The sequence below is a fragment of the Bos taurus genome, chromosome 15, assembly GCF_002263795.3.
Source record: "Bos taurus isolate L1 Dominette 01449 registration number 42190680 breed Hereford chromosome 15, ARS-UCD2.0, whole genome shotgun sequence".
Classification (NCBI taxonomy): domain Eukaryota; kingdom Metazoa; phylum Chordata; class Mammalia; order Artiodactyla; family Bovidae; genus Bos; species Bos taurus.
Window position 1 is genome coordinate 65,756,849 of NC_037342.1, and position 21,074 is coordinate 65,777,922.

Consider the following 21,074-nt stretch of genomic DNA (forward strand, 5'->3'; position numbering starts at 1 on the left):
TACATCATCCTCAGATCGTTACCGAATCATAAATGATTTTTTTTCCAAATGAGGCTGCCTCAGAGAGGAAACATTTAAGCTGAAACCCAGAGCAGGAAATAAATTTGCCTAATATATCAGGCAGCCGTTAGCAGTACAAACAACTGCAAATTCTCCGTGGCCCCAGATAACCAAACCGAATTGCCCACTGTATGCTGTGTGCCCATTCCAGGTCCCAGACAGACTCTGCCATCAGAGTCACCGAGAGACCCTGACAAATGGCACAGTGACTAAGTCAAATACTTTTATTATCTCCCCAGAGGGAAGGAGAAACTCTAGAAATGTGAAAACATGTAGAGCTGGAAGAAGTTAGCACTTTTCAACCCCAAAAAAATGGAGAGATGCTTTGTGCCCTAAAGGTCAGCTTAGCCTCAGAAACAAAGTCAATTCAAGTACATGGTCATCATGTCGATTGTGAAAACCTCTGCAGAAACTAATGTGGCATCCAGCATAGTCTTTCTATGAACAAAAGGTAGAGAATGTTTGTTCTATGAACAAAAGCAGAAATTGTTTCTGAGTATCCTCTTCATGTGCATCAAAAAAGTATAATGGAAAGAGAAGGGCTTACTAGGAGGTGGAATTAAGGGTCATTGGTGGGGTGTGGGGAATGGACTGGCTTCCAGGGAGCTAGATCAAAACCTAATCAAGAAATTTCTTGGGGGGCCTCTAATGTCTTCCCATCAGGATTTCTGAAATTCTGTGGCTCTAGGTCTTCTGTTTGTCTCCTGTCCAGATGGGAATAATTTAAGGTGACTATAGGGCTTCCCAGGGGCTTCCCTCATGGCTTAGAGGGTTAAGCGTCTGCCTGCAATGCAGGAGACCTGGGTTCAATCCCTGAGTCGGGAAGATCCCCTGGAGAAGGAAGTGGCAACCCACTCCAGTACTCTTGCCTGGAAAATCCCATGGACAAAGGAGCCTGGGAGGCTGCAGTAGTCCATGGGGTCACAAAGAGTCGGACACGACTGAGCGACTTCACTATGGGGCTTCCCTGCTTGTTTAGACGGTAAAGAATCTGCCTGCAATGCAGAAAACCCAGGTTCGATCCCTGGGTCAGGAAGATCCCCTGGAGAAGGGAATGGAGACCCACTCTAGTATTCTTGCCTGGAGAATTCCATGGACAGAGGAGCCTGATGGGCTACAGTCTATGGAGTTACAGAGAGTCAGATGTTAGTTGTTAGAGCAACTAACACTTTGACTTTCACTTTTCAAAGTGACTAAGTTGATCCTATTTCACTATGGGACTATGTTGGTAGGAGGGGTATGGAAGAGAGATTAGGAGCTGCAGAAAACTTGGATTTTTGTTTGTTTGTTTATTGGTTTTCAGGCCAACAGGAGCCACATCTGAACCATATGCAGAAATGTCCACACATCACCCCAAGATACTGGGCTTTGAGCGTGGTGCCACAATTGGGTGAGACTTTGATATGGTCTCCATTGGCCGAGTGGTAAACAGATTTTGCCTTTGGAAAACAAAGTACATCCGATAACAGATGACAAGAGAAGTGGGCCGTAATAATTTGTTAGTGCTGGTCAACAAATGTTTCTCCATCTCCCGCATCCTGAGAATGCAGTGAGACTGCATTGCCTTCTCCCTCGGGGCTGGGTGGGACCCTGTGATCCTTCTGGCTAATAAGTTGGAAGCCGAAGTGACATTTCACTGTTCATGTTGAGGATCTTCCTGGCGCTCTTTCCTCTCTATTATGAGATAGTAGCTGTTTGATCATTGAGGGATTGAGAGTAACTGCAGTGAACAGAGTGACCTCTGTAACCCTAACTATGGTTGAGCCAGTAACTTATCATGCTGAGGCCACCAAGACCTGGGCGCTCTTTGTCACTGCTGTGCAACTCAGACTGCTACAATGAAAGACGGCAGATATAAGACAAACATAAATCACAACCTCTTTGCTTGCAGTCATTGATAATCAAACAGGATTCTTCCCTAGTGAGCACAGATGGCAGCTGGGAATCCCCCTCACTCTCAGTTGATCAGAGTTGACACTCTGGATGACACTCATTGGCCTATTGACTTAGCAAATGTTTTAAGGAAGAGAAAATGTTCTAACAACCTGGGCCAGCTAAGGACAGGTGTACCTTAGGACTACAGGTATCTTTTGAGATCTTCTCTTTACCAAACATGGGTTTCATGGTTCCTTGGAGCAGTTAAGTAGATGATGCGGACGTTATGTGATGATAAGCATGACCAATCCTCTTTGAATGAATGCCCTAAAGTCTCATGCATAATTGGACTTCCAAATTAGACATTGAGGACTATTGCATTCAGCCCAGAGGTTTAAATGCCATTAAAACAATCAATAATGTGGCAATGTACTCTGCTGGGTTATTAGGGGAAATGGAGCCTGTATAGTGGGAGATATTGAAATCAGAAAGACCTCCAGGCCAGCTTTTTAATTTTTAATTAATTTTGGCTGTGCTGGGTCTTTGTTGCTGCATGGGCTTTTCTCTAGTTGTGGCAAACGGGGGCTACTCTCTAGCTTCGGTTCCCAGACTTCTCACTGCAGAGGCTTTTCTTGTTGTAGAGCATGGGCTCCAGGGCTGGCAGGCTTCAGTATTAATAGTTGAGGCTCCTGGGCTCTAGAGCACAGGCTTAGTAGCTGTGGTGCATGGGCTTAAGTTGCCCCACGGCACGTGGGATTTCCCGGATCAGGGATTGAACCCGTCTCTCCTGCATTAGCAGGTGATTCTTCATCACTGAGCCATCAGGGAAGCCCTGAGCCAGCTTCTTCTTAGGTCTATAAGTTTCTCAATCTCTGTTTATGTTACCTGTGAAACAGGGAGGGTGATAGCACCTGCCTCACAGAATTGTTACGAGAAGACAAGCACCCAAGGTCTACAAGAGGCTGCCACGTGTGGAAGGGAAACTGTAGCAGATGCCATAGGTATTCTGCCCAGATGCCCTTCTCAGGTTCGTCCACCCATCTCGTAGCTGCTGTGTTGACAGCTAACAGCTCATGGCTGCTTCTTCTCTAGTGGATGGCTTTCTGCAGATGAGAGCTGCCTACCCTGCAGGTTCTGCCCACACCTCCCCTACGGGGCCCACAGTCACTGACTGACTGATACAGGTGCCAAAAACAAGCTTCCTTTCCTCAAGTGGGGACAACACAAGGTTAGACTCTCCCTGAAGCTATCTTCTTGCTCGGTTCTTCCCTTTCCCTCTTCCACTACTCTCCTAGTCTCTTAGGGTTTCCCGAGAAGTACGCCTCAGACACACCCTGTGAACTTGAATCCTGTCTCAGGTTCTGCTTCTAGGGATACCACCTATGATAATAGCTACTATTAATCATAACTATCAGGCTCCTCACTGATTCCCTGGTGGCTCAGATGGTAAAGCGTCTGCCTACAATGCGGGAGACCCAGGTTCGATCCCTGGGCTGGGAAGATCCCCTGGAGAAGGAAATGGCAACCCACTCCAGTATTCTTGCCTGGAAAATCTCATGGATGGAGAAGCCTGGCAGGCTACAGTCCACGGGGTCGCAAAGAGTCAGATGCGACTGAGCGACTTCACTTTCATCAGAGTGTGGCCATGCCCTGAAGCAGCTGCAGACTGAAGAGGGGCGCCATTTTGAGGTGATTCTAACACAGGAATGGATGAGCTCCCCAAACCAAAAGGTTCCACAAAGTTTCTCCCAAGTTCTGTTCTTGACACTGTTAGGGGAGAAAGCGAACATCATTCTTGCAAGAAGACAAGGCAATGGAGAAAAGGATGATGGGAAGAGAAACTGCCTGGAAAAGACTCAGCCAAGGGGCTCTGAGGGACCTGCTGGGTTGGCCACATTCCACAGCAACAGCTTTTCTCATGACATTTGTCTCTACTACTACACATAACGCTGCAAGCTTGGGACTCCCCGAGGGCCTTCTATGTGAGGAAAAGGATTGCTTCATTTCTGGATGTCATGTTCTCCTTCCTGTTGGAAGAGCAAGCTCAGGCTTCCATCCCAATGAGAGGCCACTTGGGTAGGGCTGAGATTCAATTCCCGTCCCTGAAGAAATCCAGGGCCTTCCCTCATTGTCAAGAATCAGAGCTTTGGTGAGTAGCAGAAGAAAGTGTAGAGGGGCACCAGGAACAAGAGACTGAAAGGCTCGTGATGTTCATAAAGCTCCTCTAGGAGTAGAGATTATCCCGGGCTGGGTCAGGAGAGGTCATGGTCTAACAATAAAGCCCAGATTTTTGGAAGACCAGCTGAACTCTGTTTTACAGGCTAGTGTCAGTGTGGTATGGCTGAAAAAGAGGCCAAATTGGGAAAGAGAAAGCCAGACTTCTTCCAGCTTAGTCACTAAGAAGCTGTGACTGATAGTGCTAAGGATGGTAACAGTGACGTTGATGATATCTATCATTGACTGAACCCTTAATATGTGCCAAGTACTGTGTTAACTGCTTTATGTAGCATAGGCATGATTAGCCCCATTTCACAGATGAGGAAAGTGAGGCTACATAAACTCTCCAATAGTCCATAGTTGGAAAAGTTACAGAGTCAGGATTTAACCTTGGTTTGCCACTGTATTACCTCTAATTCATTTTAATTATGCTACTGATTTCCTCATCTGCAAAGAAAATGAAAGTGTTAGTTGCTCAGTCATGTCTGACTCTCTGTGACCCCATGGACTGTAGCCCGCCAGGTTCCTCTGTCCATGGAATTCTCCAGGCAAGAATACTGGAGTGAGTAGCCATTCCCTTCTCCATGGTATCTTCCCGACGCAGGGATAGAACGCAGGTCTCCCTCATTGCAGGCAGGTTCTTTACCATCTGAGACACCAGGGAACCCCCCATCTGCAAAAAGACATGGCTAAACTTCAAATATTTTCCCCTGAGGTCCTTTCTAACCTTCCAGTTTGAAATGATTTCTGTCCTCCTTACTAAGAGGTGAGGAAAGTTTGAGATCAGGAGAGTAAGCAACTGGAAAAGAGAAGCTGGGTTCCAGTTGAACTTTTCACTCAGATGAAGGCAGTTTGGAAATTCCTTGGCCCCTCCTTCTGTGAGCAATACATTACCCAGGCCTGGAAAGCATCTGAGAAGTGACAGAAGCCGTTGGAGAATTCCAGGAGAGTCAGCTCATGCAACAAAAGGAGTGTACCATAGATGACAGCAGTTCTATATTTGTCTTTTTTCCTTCACTAGTGGCCTCTAGATTTTTCCAGACAGTATTTGGAAGGCTGAAATCTGATCACCCTAAATCACAGACAAAAATAGATGCTGGGGTTTTGCGTATTCATTCTGACCCAATCAAGAGTGACAGGGGAAATGCAATAATGTTTTATTTGTCTGCTTATGGAATTCAGAAGAATTTAAAATCACTGCTTTTATTTTTAAAATTTTATCCGTTTATTTATTTTGGCTGCACTGGGCCTTCGTTGCTGTGCATGGGCTTCCTCTGGTTGTGGCGTGAGTGCTTCTCTTTGCAGTGGCCTGTCTTGCCGTGGAGCATGGGCTTTAGGGTGCATGCCCTTCAGTAGTTGTGCTGCAGGGGCTGAGTCACCCCCCCGCATGTGGAATCTTCCCGGACCAGGGACTGACCATGTGTCCCCTGCACTTAACCACTGGGCCACCAGGGAAGTCCTAAAATCACTGCTTGTAAATGTTTGAGGGTAAGAACAGTATTTCTATTGGATGGCTTTTGTTCTCTTTAGACTGTTCTTGAACAGGCCGTGGAGGTCAACTAACACTCCTGAACTTCAGCCTCTGTGGCTCAGTTTTTCTTACCATGACATGGGAATTAAAGATGGCCTCTCACTGCCTCAGTAAGAAGATGAATGAACGGAAGTTTAAAAATTACCAGGAAGGAAAGTATTATTTGCTGGGGACTCCACAGTCTTTTATTCTGGCGGGCCCACATCAACTGTGTGGGCATCTCCACCCATGCCTTCCTGTCTGAGCTGAGCGGTGACGAGCAGGGAGAGCACCTCGTGAATGCTTCCTTGGAGGTGCCTAACCCTCCGTTACCTGTGGTTCTTTGAAGTACCGAGTCCTGGCTTCCTGTTTATGTCACCGCGCCTGGAAGGAGAGATGCCCAGAAGGTTCAGGGCCGTAGGTGGTAGCTGCAGAGCCCTTTATGGCTCCACAATCTTCCACTGTGGGGGTACAGAGTGCAGCTAATTGGGCTATTAGTGGTTCTTGGGGTAGGTAGAGATATTTCTTGTGACTTCCTCTAGCTTCTTCCTTCAAACCACTGTTTGCATCATAGCAAGCAACCTGCTGATGTTGGGTGGAGTTGCTGGGTGTAACACATTATTGCTTAAAGAAGAGGTCAAAGGCTGAGCGGGCCCTCTCTGGCTATGTCAGAGCTGTGCTCTCTGACCGTACGTATCATGTGAGCCTGAGGAAAGAAGGCTTCAGCTTTAAATTTAAATTCCTCTTTTAAAATGCTTGTTTTGGACTTCACCAGCTGTCCAGAGGTTAAGACTCCGTGCTTCCACTTCAGGGAGCATAGGTTCAATCTCTGGTCAGGGAAGTTCCACATGCCGCACAGTGTGGCCACACACACACACACACACACACACACATCATATAAAAGGGACTTCCCTGGTGGTCCAGTGGTCAAGACTGCCTTCCAGTGCAGGGAATGGAGGTCCCATCCCTGGTTGAGGAATTAAGATTCCACGTGTGGCCAAAAATTTAAAAATTAAAATACTCTGGTTTTGTCTGCCTCGGTGTTCCTGCCAGTGAGATGGACTCCATTAAATAGCCAGCAGTGTATGAATCACCAAGAGTTCCATCAGTGGTTCACAAATGAGTGCGTTCAAGGAGCCATGGACAAATAAATGGAAGATTTGAAGAGGAACTTTTCAGTCATGCGTGCACACATACACAGACACACAGAGACACACAAAAACACACATTATTTTATTTATTATCTCTAGAAGCACATGTGTCAAAGCCTCCCTAGGTTGTACGCCCAGGAAACATACAGAAACATTCATATCAGCCTTATTTAACATCAGAAAACAACTGGAAATGAGGCAAATATACCCTGGCAGGAAAGTGAGTAGCCAAAATATGGCACATTTCACATACTATGTAATTATACAGAAATGAAAACGAACCACAGCTACTTGTAACAGCATGAATAAACTGAGAAGCATGTTAAGAAGAAAAGAGACGTATTGGAAAAGACTACATGCAATGCAATACCGTTTTTATAAAGCTCAGAAATAAGCAGAGCTTGTGGAGTCATGCATATGTGTGAGATTTATAAAAAACTATTTTTAAAAGTAGAGGAATGATAAACAAAATTTCCAGTAGCAGTTTCCCCTGGGGAGTAAAGCAGCTGAATGGAATAAGGAAGGAGTACAAAGGTCAAGCGAAATACTTGGTGATGTTTTAGTGCCTACACTGGCTTACCGAGTCATAGGATTCTATAGCATGCTGCATTGTAACTTAGATATAGATTACACATGTCCTTTTGTATGTATGAGACATTATGCTAGAATAATCAGATTAAAAAACAAAATTATCTGTAGTCATGATAACTTACCCAGCTGATAGAATTCAAATTTCAGAGTTCAGAAGTTTAGAAAGTATCTACTTCAAACCCCTAATTTTACATATGTCAAAATGACTTCCAAATTGCTAAGGGACTTGACCACATTTGCAGAACCCTTTAGTGACTGTGCGAAGGTCAGAACTCCTGCCTGCTGGTTCCTAACCTATAATCCTTCCTTCCATTCTCAGCCTCCAAAGGATTCTTATTATTTTTCTTCTTCTGCTTCTTCTTCTTTCAATAAGTGAAACCAGTATAGTAAGTGGCCTTACAACCACTGTGGGTGGATTAAACACCTCTGTTCCAGAAGAAAGGGCAAGCAATTAAAACATGGGGATTATAGCCCCTGAACAAGCAAAGTCATGTTTCTTAGGAAGGAGTGGTTGATAATGATCAAATGGCATCCATACTGAAGTGTTAAGCTAACTTAACTCTAATCGGTGGCTCTCTGCTACTTTAAAACAAAACGGCAGCCCAGAAATTTACTGATGAGCATATTTTCTGTAAATTAGATTTTAATAACATTTGAACATGGATGTGATGTACACTTGACTCCAAGAGAATAAAGAAAAGTGTCTTTTCAAAGGAAGTGTCCATTTTCATCAACAATTTAAATTGCTAGCATTGGTGAAAAGTGTGGTGTGTCACATTTAGGTACTTATTTAAAAATCAAATATTTGCCTCCTTATCCTCCCCCAAAAGAATGAGAGACAACAATTCAACTAATCCAAAGTATCCTATTAAATCTGTGGGTTCTCTGAAGTGTGAAAAGAAAACATGTCTTGTTCTCGATGGGGGTCCATTCCTATATGTCTACCTTTCACTGGATGAGAATCTCATTCTGCTGAATGTGACCCTACTCTTGAAGACCATGCATTTTATTTCTACAATGTAACATTAAATGCTAGTCACTTACTTCCATAGCATTGGTTTTTCCAATACTAGAGAAAAACTTACTGTGTTGGATTTACTGAAAGACTACATGTTTGCATACTATACTTTATGAATAATTTAAGGGTATTTTTTTAATGGCCTAATAGCCATTAGAGCTGTTCATCAGCTCTTTTCAGTTTTATTCCTGGACACCAGGTCAGGTTGCCCTTTCCTGTTTCCTTGAAGTTAGGTAGAGACATGTGACTTGTTCTGGCTATTGATAAATGAGCAGAAGTGAGGCATTATCAATAACCTCAGATATGTAGATGACACCACCCTTATGGCAGAAAGTGAAGAGGAACTAAAAAGCCTCTTGATGAAAGTAAAAGAGGAGAGTGAAAAGTTGGCTTAAAGCTCAACATTCAGAAAACAAAGATCATGGCATCTGGTCCCATCACTTCATGGGAAATAGATGGGGAAACAGTGGAAACAGTGTCAGACTTTATTTTCCTGGGCTCCAAAATCACTGCAGATGGTGACTGCAGCCATGAAATTAGAAGACGCTTACTCCTTGGAAGGAAAGTTATGACCAACCTAGATAGCATATTCAAAAGCAGAGACATTACTTTGCCAACAAAGGTTCGTCTAGTCAAGGCTATGGTTTTTCCAGTGGTCATGTATGGATGTGACAGTTGGACTGTGAAGAAAGCTGAGCACTGAAGAATTGATATTTTTGAACTGTGGTGTTGGAGGAGACTCTTGAGAGTCCCTTGGACTGCAAGGAGACCCAACCAGTCCATTCTGAAGGAGATCAGTCCTGGGTGTTCTTTGGAAGGAATGATGCTCAAGCTGAAACTCCAACACTTTGGCCACCTCATGCGAAGAGTTGACTCGTTGGAAAAGACTCTGATGCTGGGAGGGATTGGGGGCAGGAGGAGAAGGGGATGACAGAGGATGAGATGGCTGGATGGCATCACTGACTCGATGGACATGAGTTTGAGTGGACTCCGGGAGTTGGTGATGGACAGGGAGGCCTGGTGTGCTGCGATTCATGGGGTCGCAAAGAGTCGGACACGAATGAGCGACTGAACTGAACTGCACTGAACTGAGGCACACTCCATTTGGAAGGGCGGTTTAGGAGTCAGTGTAAAATCTGCCCTGTTCCTTTCTTCTTGCATTTGGTAAAGGCAGAAGCACAAGGAAGAAGTCTCTCTCAGACTCCCTCATTGAGGATGGTGTGGACCAAAGTCCCCCAGACAAACAGCGATGGACATGTCATATGAGTAAGAAATCAACCTTGGTTGCTTTAAGCTCCTGAGTTGTGGGAGATAACCCATACTGGCTGATTCACAAGCTTAATTTTGATTATATGCCATTTTTGTCCAACTCATAACTTTATAGCATAAGATGTAACTCCACTGTATATTTAGGCTTCCTAGAAAATATTAATTTAGACATTGTAGGTTTCAATTCACAAATTTTTCCAAAAGGAACACTGGAGACACTTACTATGTAATAAACACTAGCTTAAAATTGGAATTGAAGGAGAGTCAACAGCCAAGAGAAATTGGAATCCACATTTATTAATGAGAGATATATACATAGAAGTTAAAACACTTAGTGAAATATTGGATTTAAAGATTATTTCCAGTATATAAAGAATATCCAGTTATTTTACACATGTAATGTTACAGTAATCAGTCCACATTGTAAGAAAGCTAAAGGTGAAAGTAAAATACTTCAAATACCCAAAATGTGCTTTGCCAACAAGGCATTTCCTAGTACCATATGTAAGAAACAACCCCCAAATTAGTTGAAATTTTTTATCTTTTTTCATTCATTAAACCCAATGTGCTATAGATGCTCTACATTACATGACTTTAGATCAATGGGGATTGTGAATGTGAGGGAAACAATTACTCTTATCTTTCATTCTGGATACACACAAGAATCTTCAAAGGTAATTCTACCTAAAGGCTAGATTTCTTTCAGTAAGGTTTCCATCCTGAATATGACACAAGTTGAAGAAGCCACATTTTCAAGGAAAAAAAAAAATGTGCCTGTTCACACTTATATCCTTTCACCCCAGTCTCTGGAGTAGACACTGAAAATTAACATGCTTTGTGCCCTCAGAGGATCTCCTAAGCTTCACATTTCTTGTGAAAAGAGAGGAACACTCAGTGTTCCCAGCTGCACATGGTCATTTTTCTCTGTCCTTAAAGAAGGAAAAGGGGGTTACAGGAGCTATAGACCTCATAGCATTCAACTCAGTGATAATTAGAATGTGTGTTTGGGAGGCAAGTATATAATTGCATTAGTTAACCTTCTCTTCAAACACTTGAAACACACACAAAGCCTAGGAGCTAGAGGTCCTACTCCCTTCACATATGCGGGATCTGTGCTTCACTAGCTGTTTTTTTTGCAATCCCCCCAAGAGTATACTGACCATGCTTGTGCTTCTCATGCTCTTTCTAGAGACAGCTGTGCAATTTACTACCAGAAGTGTGCTTTCGTGGGATTTTACCTGCATGGCAGTTAGTGAATGCCTTTCCTGTACCCCAACTCAAGAAACCAAGAGGGACAAGGCTCTTCACAACCTTTAAGTCATGAGCATGATGATCGGTATTTGGCAACCAAAGAAGCAGAACTTTAACCTACAGACATAATGCTAACATGCTTATGCTCAGCAGATGAACCTTTCGTCTCTTTGAGCTCAATTTATCAAGCAAATACAAATGTCTTGGCTGCAGATAAATGTCCTTGTTCTAAATCTACCTAGGCCTAGATAATCAAAAGTTCCACAGATGTATTCACTGGGTACTGCATAGACATCAGATGACCTTTGACTAAGGATCATGACACATATCCAACACCCCCTTGCCCCGAATCACATATTTACAAAGATACTGGATACACACAGACTTTCAACCAATCATCAGTACAAAGGATTCACAGATAAGTTCTTCACTGATATACATTCCCAAGTCACTTTAAGAAAGAGGAGAAATGATTTACCACTAGCTATCTAAGAAGGAAAAGAAGGATTTTCAAAACATCAATCAACATGTCTACTGCACTTAGATAAACAGCCAAAAATAACATTTAAATTAAATTACAATACATCTATATACCATTTCACTGAAATTACACATAGATATCTACATTATAGCTACACAAAGTGCATAGGCACTTTTCTTCATGCGTGAACCATGTGTTACTGTGTATACACAAGAACTTCATGCTTGACAGCTATCTGTACTTGAAAATCACAGATATAATTGTTGCCAGTTGAGGGCACATCTAATCTGATTGCTTAATGAGGAGTGGATTTAAATACACACCAGTACACTTTCTATGTATCTATTTCCTAAAACATAGCAAAAATACTAGCCCTACAATCATATTATCAGAAACTGTGTTTGGCGGAAGGAAGACCCTTCCTTGTCTTTGCAGTGATTATTGATTTGTCTTTTGGGGAAATTTACATAGATTGCTACTCACCTGAGGACAGAATCTACCTGGGCTGCTTCTGAATAATTTCAGTGAGACTTTAAGCCCCATTGATAAAGTATTGCTTCATAGCTGGTACTAATGTGTTTTATTTTAACCTTAAAAATATGTGCTCAATTCACATAACAATGTGACATTTACTACCAATTTGCTTGGCAAGAATGAACTGCAACAAATCTGTACTGATTGGCTTCCTCACACTCACCCTCAATCTCTGCTATCCGAAGTTTTCCTAAGCTAATTTTCACATAAATTATTAGGAAGGCATGGAGATTATAGAGATGATTCCACTATTAATCATCTTATTTTTCATGTTCTTGGAGAAAAGCAAAATTAGAAAGCTTAGGTGGAATAACCAGATGTGGTATCAAAAATAAAGAGTCAGCACCATTCCTTGAGTTAAAAAGCCTAATTGTTTAAATATTATACATATCCTAACCAGCTAAAGGATTTAACTGACTCTTTGTTCTTAATGGTCATTTTGTTCATTGCATCGCAAAGGACTGAGTTGTTACATTTTTCAAATGTGACTGTATGCTCAGGAAACAATGACAGCTCTAAATTGCTGTAGAAATGTCTTGTGCTTGAATTAGTTGTAATTATACATGTGTGGTTATATAGAAAATACCGTAAGAAAATATCTGTCTGCAAAATTACAGATACTAAATAGATCCATTCAGTCTACACTGAGTTCTTTATGGTTTATGAAGAATAGATACAAACCTATATAAAATTATTAAAGGCTAAATCAATATTAAATATACACTATCCAGGACTCTAAATAAGTTTTCTCATGCTTTTTATAAATAACAGCAAAGAAGCCCAGGGATTTGTTTAAATAAGAATGTAAGGTTGGATTGGAGGAATCTGTGAATTTGGGAGAGTACAATACTGATCAGAGGGCAATATATTTTCCTTGGTAACATAAATTTTTACCAGGAAGCCAAAATATGTCTGCTGGCAGCAAGATCAAATTAGATTCACAGTTTGCCAGCTCTCTCCTCGAGCCATAGAAAACAAATAGAAAAACAATATACAAAAATCCTCACAAAAGTATCTTTTTATATACAAATCTCTAGAGTGACCAGATAACCTGGTCTGTCCTGTGCAACATGGAAATGTAATGCTGAGATTTCCTGGGGGAAGGAGTGAAGGTCATTTATGGAAAGATTTGGCTGCCAAAGGATGAGATCCGAGTAAGGAGGAGAACTCTCCTGGGGAAGTAAGAAACCAGAGTACCAGCTTGCTGATCATACATCTCAGAGAACTTGCTACATGGGGGCGAAACCTCAGAGATAGGCTAAACTAACTTCCTGGGCTAGTGTGTGCATTTCTCTCCTACCAAAGGCAACAGACTGTTTTTAGGCAGCTTACATGGTTGCCATGAGAAGAAACAGAACCCCAGAAGGAGTGAGGCTCCCACTGCATCATCTCCACCTCCGCGGGGAAAGATGACAATGGTCATGGTCATAAGTTACGTTCTAACACTCACCCAGGGATGAAGGGTGTCTCTGGAGAAATTGGAGACCTGTTGTTACCTGGGCTCTAGGTCAAGTGCTGACTCTTCAAGGTACAGGGATCTGTTCAGTAGCAGGTTTTATCATCAGCCCCAAAGGGCCCTGTATAACAATCAGAAGGACTTTAAAATATATCGAAATGGATACATGCTCCAGAGGTAAGAGAGTGAGGCAAGGCTGGACATAGGCAAGCTGATCAGTAGTTACTCAGAGTGAATGAAATAACAACTTGAGGGCTTCTCTTACTTTTTCATATGCTCTTATATGGGTTATACTACTTGATGCTCTGGTGTTAGGTCTTCTGCAAGAAAGATTTAAACAAACAGAAACTAACTCTATCCTTTCAGTACTAGCTGTACATCTCTCTGCCCCGCGTTTACAGAGCTGAGGTCTTTGTTAATGAAAATGAAATGTTAATGAAAATGAAAATGTTCGTGGCACAGTAACACAAATCCTATTCCGTATTTAGCAGAAGTTTGGACAAAGAGCAGGGATGCAAACAGCAGCCCATTGCAGTGATACTGGAATGTTCAAGAGATTGTTCAAAGGCCATGGCTGGTCACACGCCCCCTGCAGACAGACCATGCATCTTATTCACTTTAAAAACTCTGAGCATAGAAGATCTAGGATCACCAATACAAGTCCACTCTTGTAAGATAGACCTTCTCCACCTGTGATGGGATGACCACAGTGAAAACAAACCAAGAGGAAATTTTGAAAATGAACTCAATCAAACATCTCTGCAAACCTTTCCAGAGAAAGGACTTGGCTCGATCCCACCCTGTATGTGGATGTGCGTGTCTGAGTACTGGTGGAAAGGAAGGTATTTACAGACAGCTGCTGTTATTGTGTAAGCCTTGCACCAAATTTCATAAGAGTGTTCAAGTTGATTTGCCAAAGGCTCCCAAATTCCCATACTGCGTTGGCAATTAGGACCGTCTGGAGGAAACTGTGTGTTTTGGGTATTCAGTGTGGGCTCTGTTGCTACAGCAGGAATGATGCAAGACCTTGAGGGAGGCCACAGATTCATCCTGGCCCCTCATGGTGACTGGGGCAGCATTTTTCCCTGAGCTGAATGGCTACTTCCACTAGGACAGCACATTAAGTAAAGGACAGTTTTATAAAAGGAGGTTGGTTTGTATTCCCAAACACCAAATGGTAGATGAACATGGCCATCTTCCAAGCTTGTTCTAAGACATCAAATGAAGAGAGAGGCTTGAACTTAATTTCTCCCAAAGGGAATGAGAAAAATCCAAATTGATTATTCATTATTATGGGCTCCTCTGACTTACAATACAAATAAGTAATGTGTTATAGCAGTAAGTAAGTATCCCAGGCAGAGCTGGTGGTAAAGAACCTGCCTGCCAATGCAGGAGACATAAGAGACGTGGGTTCAATCCCTGGGTGGGGAAGATCCCCTGGAGCAGGGCATGGCAACCCACTCCAGTATTCTTGCCTGGAGACTCCCATGGACAGAGCAGCCTGGCGGGCTATGGTCCATAGGGTTGCAAAGAGTCGGACACAACTGAAGTGACTTAGCATGCACATATAGAAGTAAGCCTCTTAAGAAAAAGAAGTTAAAGCAGAGATAATTATATGGTGGTTTCTTAGGAATGGATGGGCATTTTAATAATTTAATCTAGCCTGTCCTTTTTTTTCCCCCCAATGGTGCTAATGTGTAAAGTGACTAGTGTAAGTTGTATGAATAAAAATGGGCAGAGTCTCAGTCAAATGTTTCTCTTCCTAACTGCATTATTTCTCCTCATCTCTGTTATTTCTGTTATTTCCTAAACTAGCTGTGCTATGAAATTAGATACTACTCAATTAAGATTCCTTGTCATCTGTTCTAAAAGCAACCTTTGCACTAACTTGGATGGTCATTTACTAAACTGAGCAACAATGATCACTGGAATAAGAAGAGAGGAAAAGGAAGAGCGGAAGTTGAATTTTCTTTTCAGAAAAAAATCAAAAGCAACTGATGTCTGAATAGCTTTGCACTCACTTCATCCCAGAGACCAACCTGCCAATAGTGCAACCTGTCTGGGTTGGTGCTCAGTGGCCCTTCTTGGTTTTAGACAAAATTACCAGATACTGAGACCATTTATCTTCTTTGACAACTAGATTTATAAAACTCTCACTTCAAAATTCCTTCAGGCCTTTTGCTTTTAACCTTAATCTTTTCAGGCTCCTGGATCATCATATTGTATTCAAACAGCAAGTATTATATAATTGGAAAATCCCACTTGGTCCCTTTCCTTGGCTTGGAATGAATTTATTTGGAGAATAAGCAAAGCCCAACCAGCAACCCATGCGACTGTATGGCCCCAAGCACTGAAGAGTAATGAAGTGGGAATGGCCGCCTCCACTGGGTATAAATTCTGAGCATTTAGTCATCACAGCAGGCAAGAGCTGCTGAGGCTTATCAAGAGTCTGAATGATAGAGAATTCTCTCTGAACATGTGGGTACCTATTTGAATTCACTGCTGAATTTCTAACAGCTACTTGGTTCAGATCATGAAGATCTGCATGCTCTAGATGACTGCCTTAATTCTCTAACGCTCTTTGTATGGAAAACATAGCACAAACAGAACCCTTGATTCAGACAAAAGTGAAATATGGTACCATACCTTTTGCTATTGGGAACAAACGGAAGTGTGGTATTTGCAAAAACACGGCAGGATTGGGTTTCCCTCTGGAGATCCGGTAGGTGAATTGTTGTTACTTAGTCATTAAGTTGTGTCTAACTCTCTTGCAACTCCAAGGACTGTAGTCTGCCAGGCTCCTTCGTGTCCATGGGATTTTCTGCCTGACTCCAAAGTGGCTTCTTGACTAGATATACACTCGCAAATGACATATGTCTCTGTGCACAGGTGGAAATGATCTGAGACTTTCTAATTAACCAGCTGTTGGGATTCCTGACCTTACTGACCAAGAGTACATCTCCCCATAAACTGAATTTCCCCTAACCTTTCTTAGCATCCACCAGTTCAAATCCAAAAACCAGGCATTTTGGCAACCTTTCTTTAGACTTTCCTGAACATCGAAGCTGATGAGTAGTTAAAGAGAAGTCAATATTTATATTTTATGGAACATGGCAATTCTGCAGGCTATGGGTTGTGTTTCCACTCCCAAAAATAAGAATCAAATCTGATAACTACTTGATTCAGAACTTACCATCTAAAGTTTTATATCGAAGATCTGAGTGATTTAGATGATTGCCTTGAATTTCTGGTGCTCTTTTCATGGGAGGCACATCCCCAAAGGTCTAAGATAAAGCTCTGCCTTGAGAGCTACTCCATTCTTTTCACGAATAGGACTTGATTCATTGAATTGTAGTAGGTAATCAAATGATGATGCCACTTGGGTTTTTCAAAGGATATAAAGGAGAAAGGAGAGAATAAAAGTCTACTTGCTTTTCTCCTGAAATGGTTCTGATTCCTAAATATAGTAAATGAGTCCATAAAAAATGATGTTGCCAAAGCCCTGACTTAACAGAACTTACAGGGTACAGTGTGTATATCTAGCCTGCCATGTCTGTGTACAAATGTAACATTTATGCATGATCAAACATGAATGGAGTGTTATAAGCATTCATATTTGTGTTTGACTTGTTAAAATAAATCTGTGCATACAACTGACAAGTTATAATATCCTGTTTAGAAAATGGTTGTTAGAGGTATATTCTGGATCTACTTGTCCTGTTTATGGCACATATGCTGGACAAGGAAACCCCAATGGGCATGGCATGAGAAGAATGAGAGCGGCCTAAAAAACCAGAGGACACAGTCACATGTCAGTTCTACATATACCCTGGGTTTTCAAGCTACTCCTGAATTTGAGAACTTGCTTATTTTTAACTGATTTGTTGAACTTCCAAATAAACCGATTTCCTAAGGATATTCTCATGAAACTTACTGCATACAGTTTCAAACTAGAAAAACCCGCTTTGTTAAGCTGAGCAACTAGTTTCTTCTGAATACACTGTCCCCTTATATATGTATAGGCTAACTCAATAACTAGGAAAAAACTGAAGACAAGCAGTCATGGAAGACTTTCAGGCAGAATCTTTGGAAGACAATCTTGAGACCACTCCTTTGAGCAGCCTGTCAGTATGTTCAAGTGCTAAGCTGGCCTTAAACAACAAAACCACCTGTTCCTAGATGGACAGCTACATCCTTCTCCTCACCATAAAAAATGCCCTCAGAAGCCTGACTTAAAGAGACTCCTTAACAGTTTCACAGTTAAATCCAGGAACCATCCCTATGACCCATGACGTCTACTATAAAGGATGCATTTACCACTACTACATTTCAGCAAGCCCTTGGCCACCCTCTTAACCGTCCATCTAATGAAAATGAAGACCAATGCATTATTTTCTTTTAAAGCAAAGAGCTACTTAATACTGCTCAATAGTGATTGTTATTAAAAAAAAGAAACCAACTAGGGTTAAGAGACAAAACTACTAGACTCTCATGTCTCTTGTGTGTTCCAAAGTTTCCCTACATGAAAGAGTAAGGTCACAAGGAGTAGGTAATGAAGGGCATGTGATGTCCATACACACCTTCTCCTGTGAAAACTTGGACTCTACAACTATCCATGAATATCTCAGTACACATCTGCTGGCCTCAGATGACCACCCTGCTCCCACATTGGACCAAGGTTTGCAACATTCCTTAGAGTCACCTTACGAAAATACTGTGGGTTATTCAGTAGACAATGATAGTACAGACACTGGAAAACACAGCTTGGAGATGCCTGCAGCATGCAAGGCACTGATGAGTTACTCCAGTATTATATTACGTATCCCCGCAAACTTCCACAGCTTGGAAAAGATTCCGTCTGTGAAGTTCCGTAAAGCCACACTTTTCCCCTACTCTATGGTTCAAGGCTGCCTTGACTTTGCTGTAGAAATGTCACCTTTATAGGATTTCGCACATATGTTTGTTTTCTGGTTCTTTCCACAGAGAACACTGGGGAGGAAGATGGGTTCTGCTTTCAACTATGCCCTGTAATTGGTTTTAGGTGCTTTGATAAAATATAACAAAAAGCTTTCTACATATTAGATGACTAATCGTGTTTTGGTTTTGCTTTTATCATGAGATTAGTATTAAAAGAGGCACAGCCAACGTAACTGTTTTCCATCTGTGAGGACAGTAAAATGATTAAGTCTTTTAGTCTGATGAGAATATGACAGAAATAATTTGGAGATGAAGATAGAAACCCAAATAAGAATTTTATGGACAAAACATAGATCAAATAATGTCACTTGATTTCACTATCCAAGGTGATGTAACCCAAACACAAATTTGCATCTGGTTAAAATTTGTGTTGACTGTGCTCTCCAAGTATTGTCAATATATACAGCAATTCTATGTAAGCTACACCCTAATCCATTACTGAATTTAGAGCAAGTTATGAAACATACTTTGAAATTCAACAATTATTCCCATAGACTATGTGGGGTAGGGCAGAGACTCAGTGGGTTCCGTAATAGGCTGCTCTTAAGATATGGCTCCAAATGTGACTCTCTTTGAAACATTTAGTCATTCAACTTAAAGACAGAAATTCAACAGAAGAGAAACTGTCCGAGTTCCCTAAGATGGGTACTTTCTTTTCACCAAAAAACACAAGGGCAAACGCTCTAAGACGTTGAAGGGGATTTCTTACAAAGGCTCTAAGAGAATCTCTTGTGTGCTACCAGGTGAGGCTGGGGAACACTGGAAAGAGTAACACACCAAGTGTGTGCTCATTATTCCAAATCCCCAGAATGTGCCACATGCCTTTAGTTGTGTCTCCTGGAAAAGAGAGCACCCACGCTTCTACATCTTGAGAGAAAAGGGAAGCTGGCAAGAATGCGTCTTCAATTCAAACTGATTCCTCCAGCAGCATCCATTCAAACAATAATACAAGTGAGAAAATGAGACATTTACGAAGCATTATTTGGCAATGACACACAGCACCGTGCCTGTCACTGACTCACAACAGATCCTCTAAGCCTCAGCTAATAGATTAAGTAAACAGAAATAGATGTATTTTTTTTCTTTTTAAAGAAAGCTTGTTTATATCCTCTTTTACCATAAGATACGTTGGGGGGTTTATTCAAGAATTTGCTGAGAGTCATATCCTTATTTTTCATGTTTCCAAGGTTCTTCCTCAACACTGCAGTCGGCTGACTTTCCATTGGCTGCCAGAGTTACCTGAAAATAATTATCATCAACATCCAACTTACAGGTCATGAACCAGAAAACCACCCCGGGGGTTATGTGGAGGAGCACCAGACCCAGGTTCTACTACGCAACTTAAATATTAATGTTAGACACTGTTCTTTCCAAATTGATTTTAAGCTGGTCTTAGTTTTCAACAATGACTTGCACACTTTAAAAATGCGTATTTGCCTTGGGGAGGTATCTGAAGCACTAGAGCGACTTTGCAAGTTGGGGAATAAATAACTTGTATGACGCTTTTAGGGTTGTGAGGGGGTCTAATTAGCCATAGACTCACCACACAATAACACAGCCCTTAAAACACAGTGCCCCGTGCTACTCCAGACAACCGCAGAGAAACAAAAAATCCAGAACCAGCATCTAGTTCTACTCATGCACGTGAAAGGTTCAGTTTCAATGAGCCCGGGTGGATTTTATACATGTCCAATTTTAAAATCAGAAGTCGTGGTGGTCTGGCTCCACCTTATAAGCTGTCCAGGCTTTAAACGTTGAAAGAAGAAAAGAAGGGAATTAAAAGCCGGGGATCAGTAAACCTAAATTATTTCAATGCAGACATTTATTAATCAACTATAATCACCAGACTGTCCGGATTATGCTTCCTGGGCTCTAAGCAAACTGAACCCTTCCACAAAATGGGAGGTTTCCCCCTCCACATCTAAATCGTTATCCTAGCTTACCTTCCATCTGTCTGTCCTCAACGTCATGTGCAAACTTAAACCCACGACTGATATTCCACATAATGGAGAGACTGGATTTATGGAAGCATTAGGACATGGAGACATGACAAACGGCAGCAATGATTGAAAGAAATCTGACCTTCTTCTTACCCAAGTGGAAGGGAGACACATGCATTATGAACACACAAAACATGCTAGGGACAGAAAACCAAATGCCTTTCATGAACCAAGCAAATGAAAATAAAAACTACTCCTTCCACCAGTCCCCATGAAGCCTCCATTTAAAAAAAAAGACCATGCAAGAAGCAAATGTAAGCATCACATGCAGTTATTCTGGTTAAAATAAAACACATTGCATAATTTCAAACTACGGTTACAAGGCAAGAGTCTGAAACTGGAGAGGCCAACATGACATCACAATGCTTAAAATGGTTAAAGTTGTGACCAGAGCAGCAGCAAATTTGTTTCCCCTTCGGTGACCTGTCAGGAAAGACTGCCAGGGACAAACTGCCTGGAGCAAGCTGCCTGTTCTCCATGACCTCGGATGGGCCCATTTGCCTTTTAGCAATGAACCAGATCAACAGCTGTGCAGCATCATAAATCTCAGTGTGGTGCCTTTGGAAAACCAGACAGAACCTGGGTGGTGGTGGGGGGGGGGTTGTTTTCAAATATTAGGACCTCTGTCTCTAAAGTAGCTGGGACAGCAGTTTTGGGGGGGCATTCCCTTTTTCTGACTGGATT

The 21,074-nt window shown here is 41.9% G+C and overlaps 1 protein-coding gene, 1 long non-coding RNA gene and 1 other non-coding gene across 5 annotated transcripts in view; 2 read left to right on the forward strand and 1 right to left on the reverse strand.

The window, feature by feature from the left end:
- LOC132342359 (uncharacterized) overlaps positions 1-10,503 on the forward strand; it is a 21,366-nt gene extending 10,863 nt beyond the window's left edge. Inside the window, exon 2 of the long non-coding RNA XR_009490701.1 lies at positions 1,364-10,503. This is a non-coding gene — a long non-coding RNA (uncharacterized lncRNA). The remainder of the gene's footprint in view (positions 1-1,363) is intronic.
- TRNAC-ACA (transfer RNA cysteine (anticodon ACA)) lies at positions 3,364-3,435 on the forward strand. Its single transcript has one exon. It is a non-coding gene; the product is annotated as a tRNA-Cys (tRNA).
- Positions 9,969-21,074, reverse strand: part of SLC1A2 (solute carrier family 1 member 2) — a 169,834-nt gene continuing 158,728 nt past the window's right edge. For all 3 annotated transcript variants that reach the window (XM_002693523.7, XM_010812794.4, XM_005216398.5), the window contains one exon: positions 9,969-19,629. In XM_002693523.7, the coding sequence (XP_002693569.2) occupies positions 19,558-19,629 (72 nt within the window). In that variant the 3' untranslated portion in view covers positions 9,969-19,557. The remainder of the gene's footprint in view (positions 19,630-21,074) is intronic.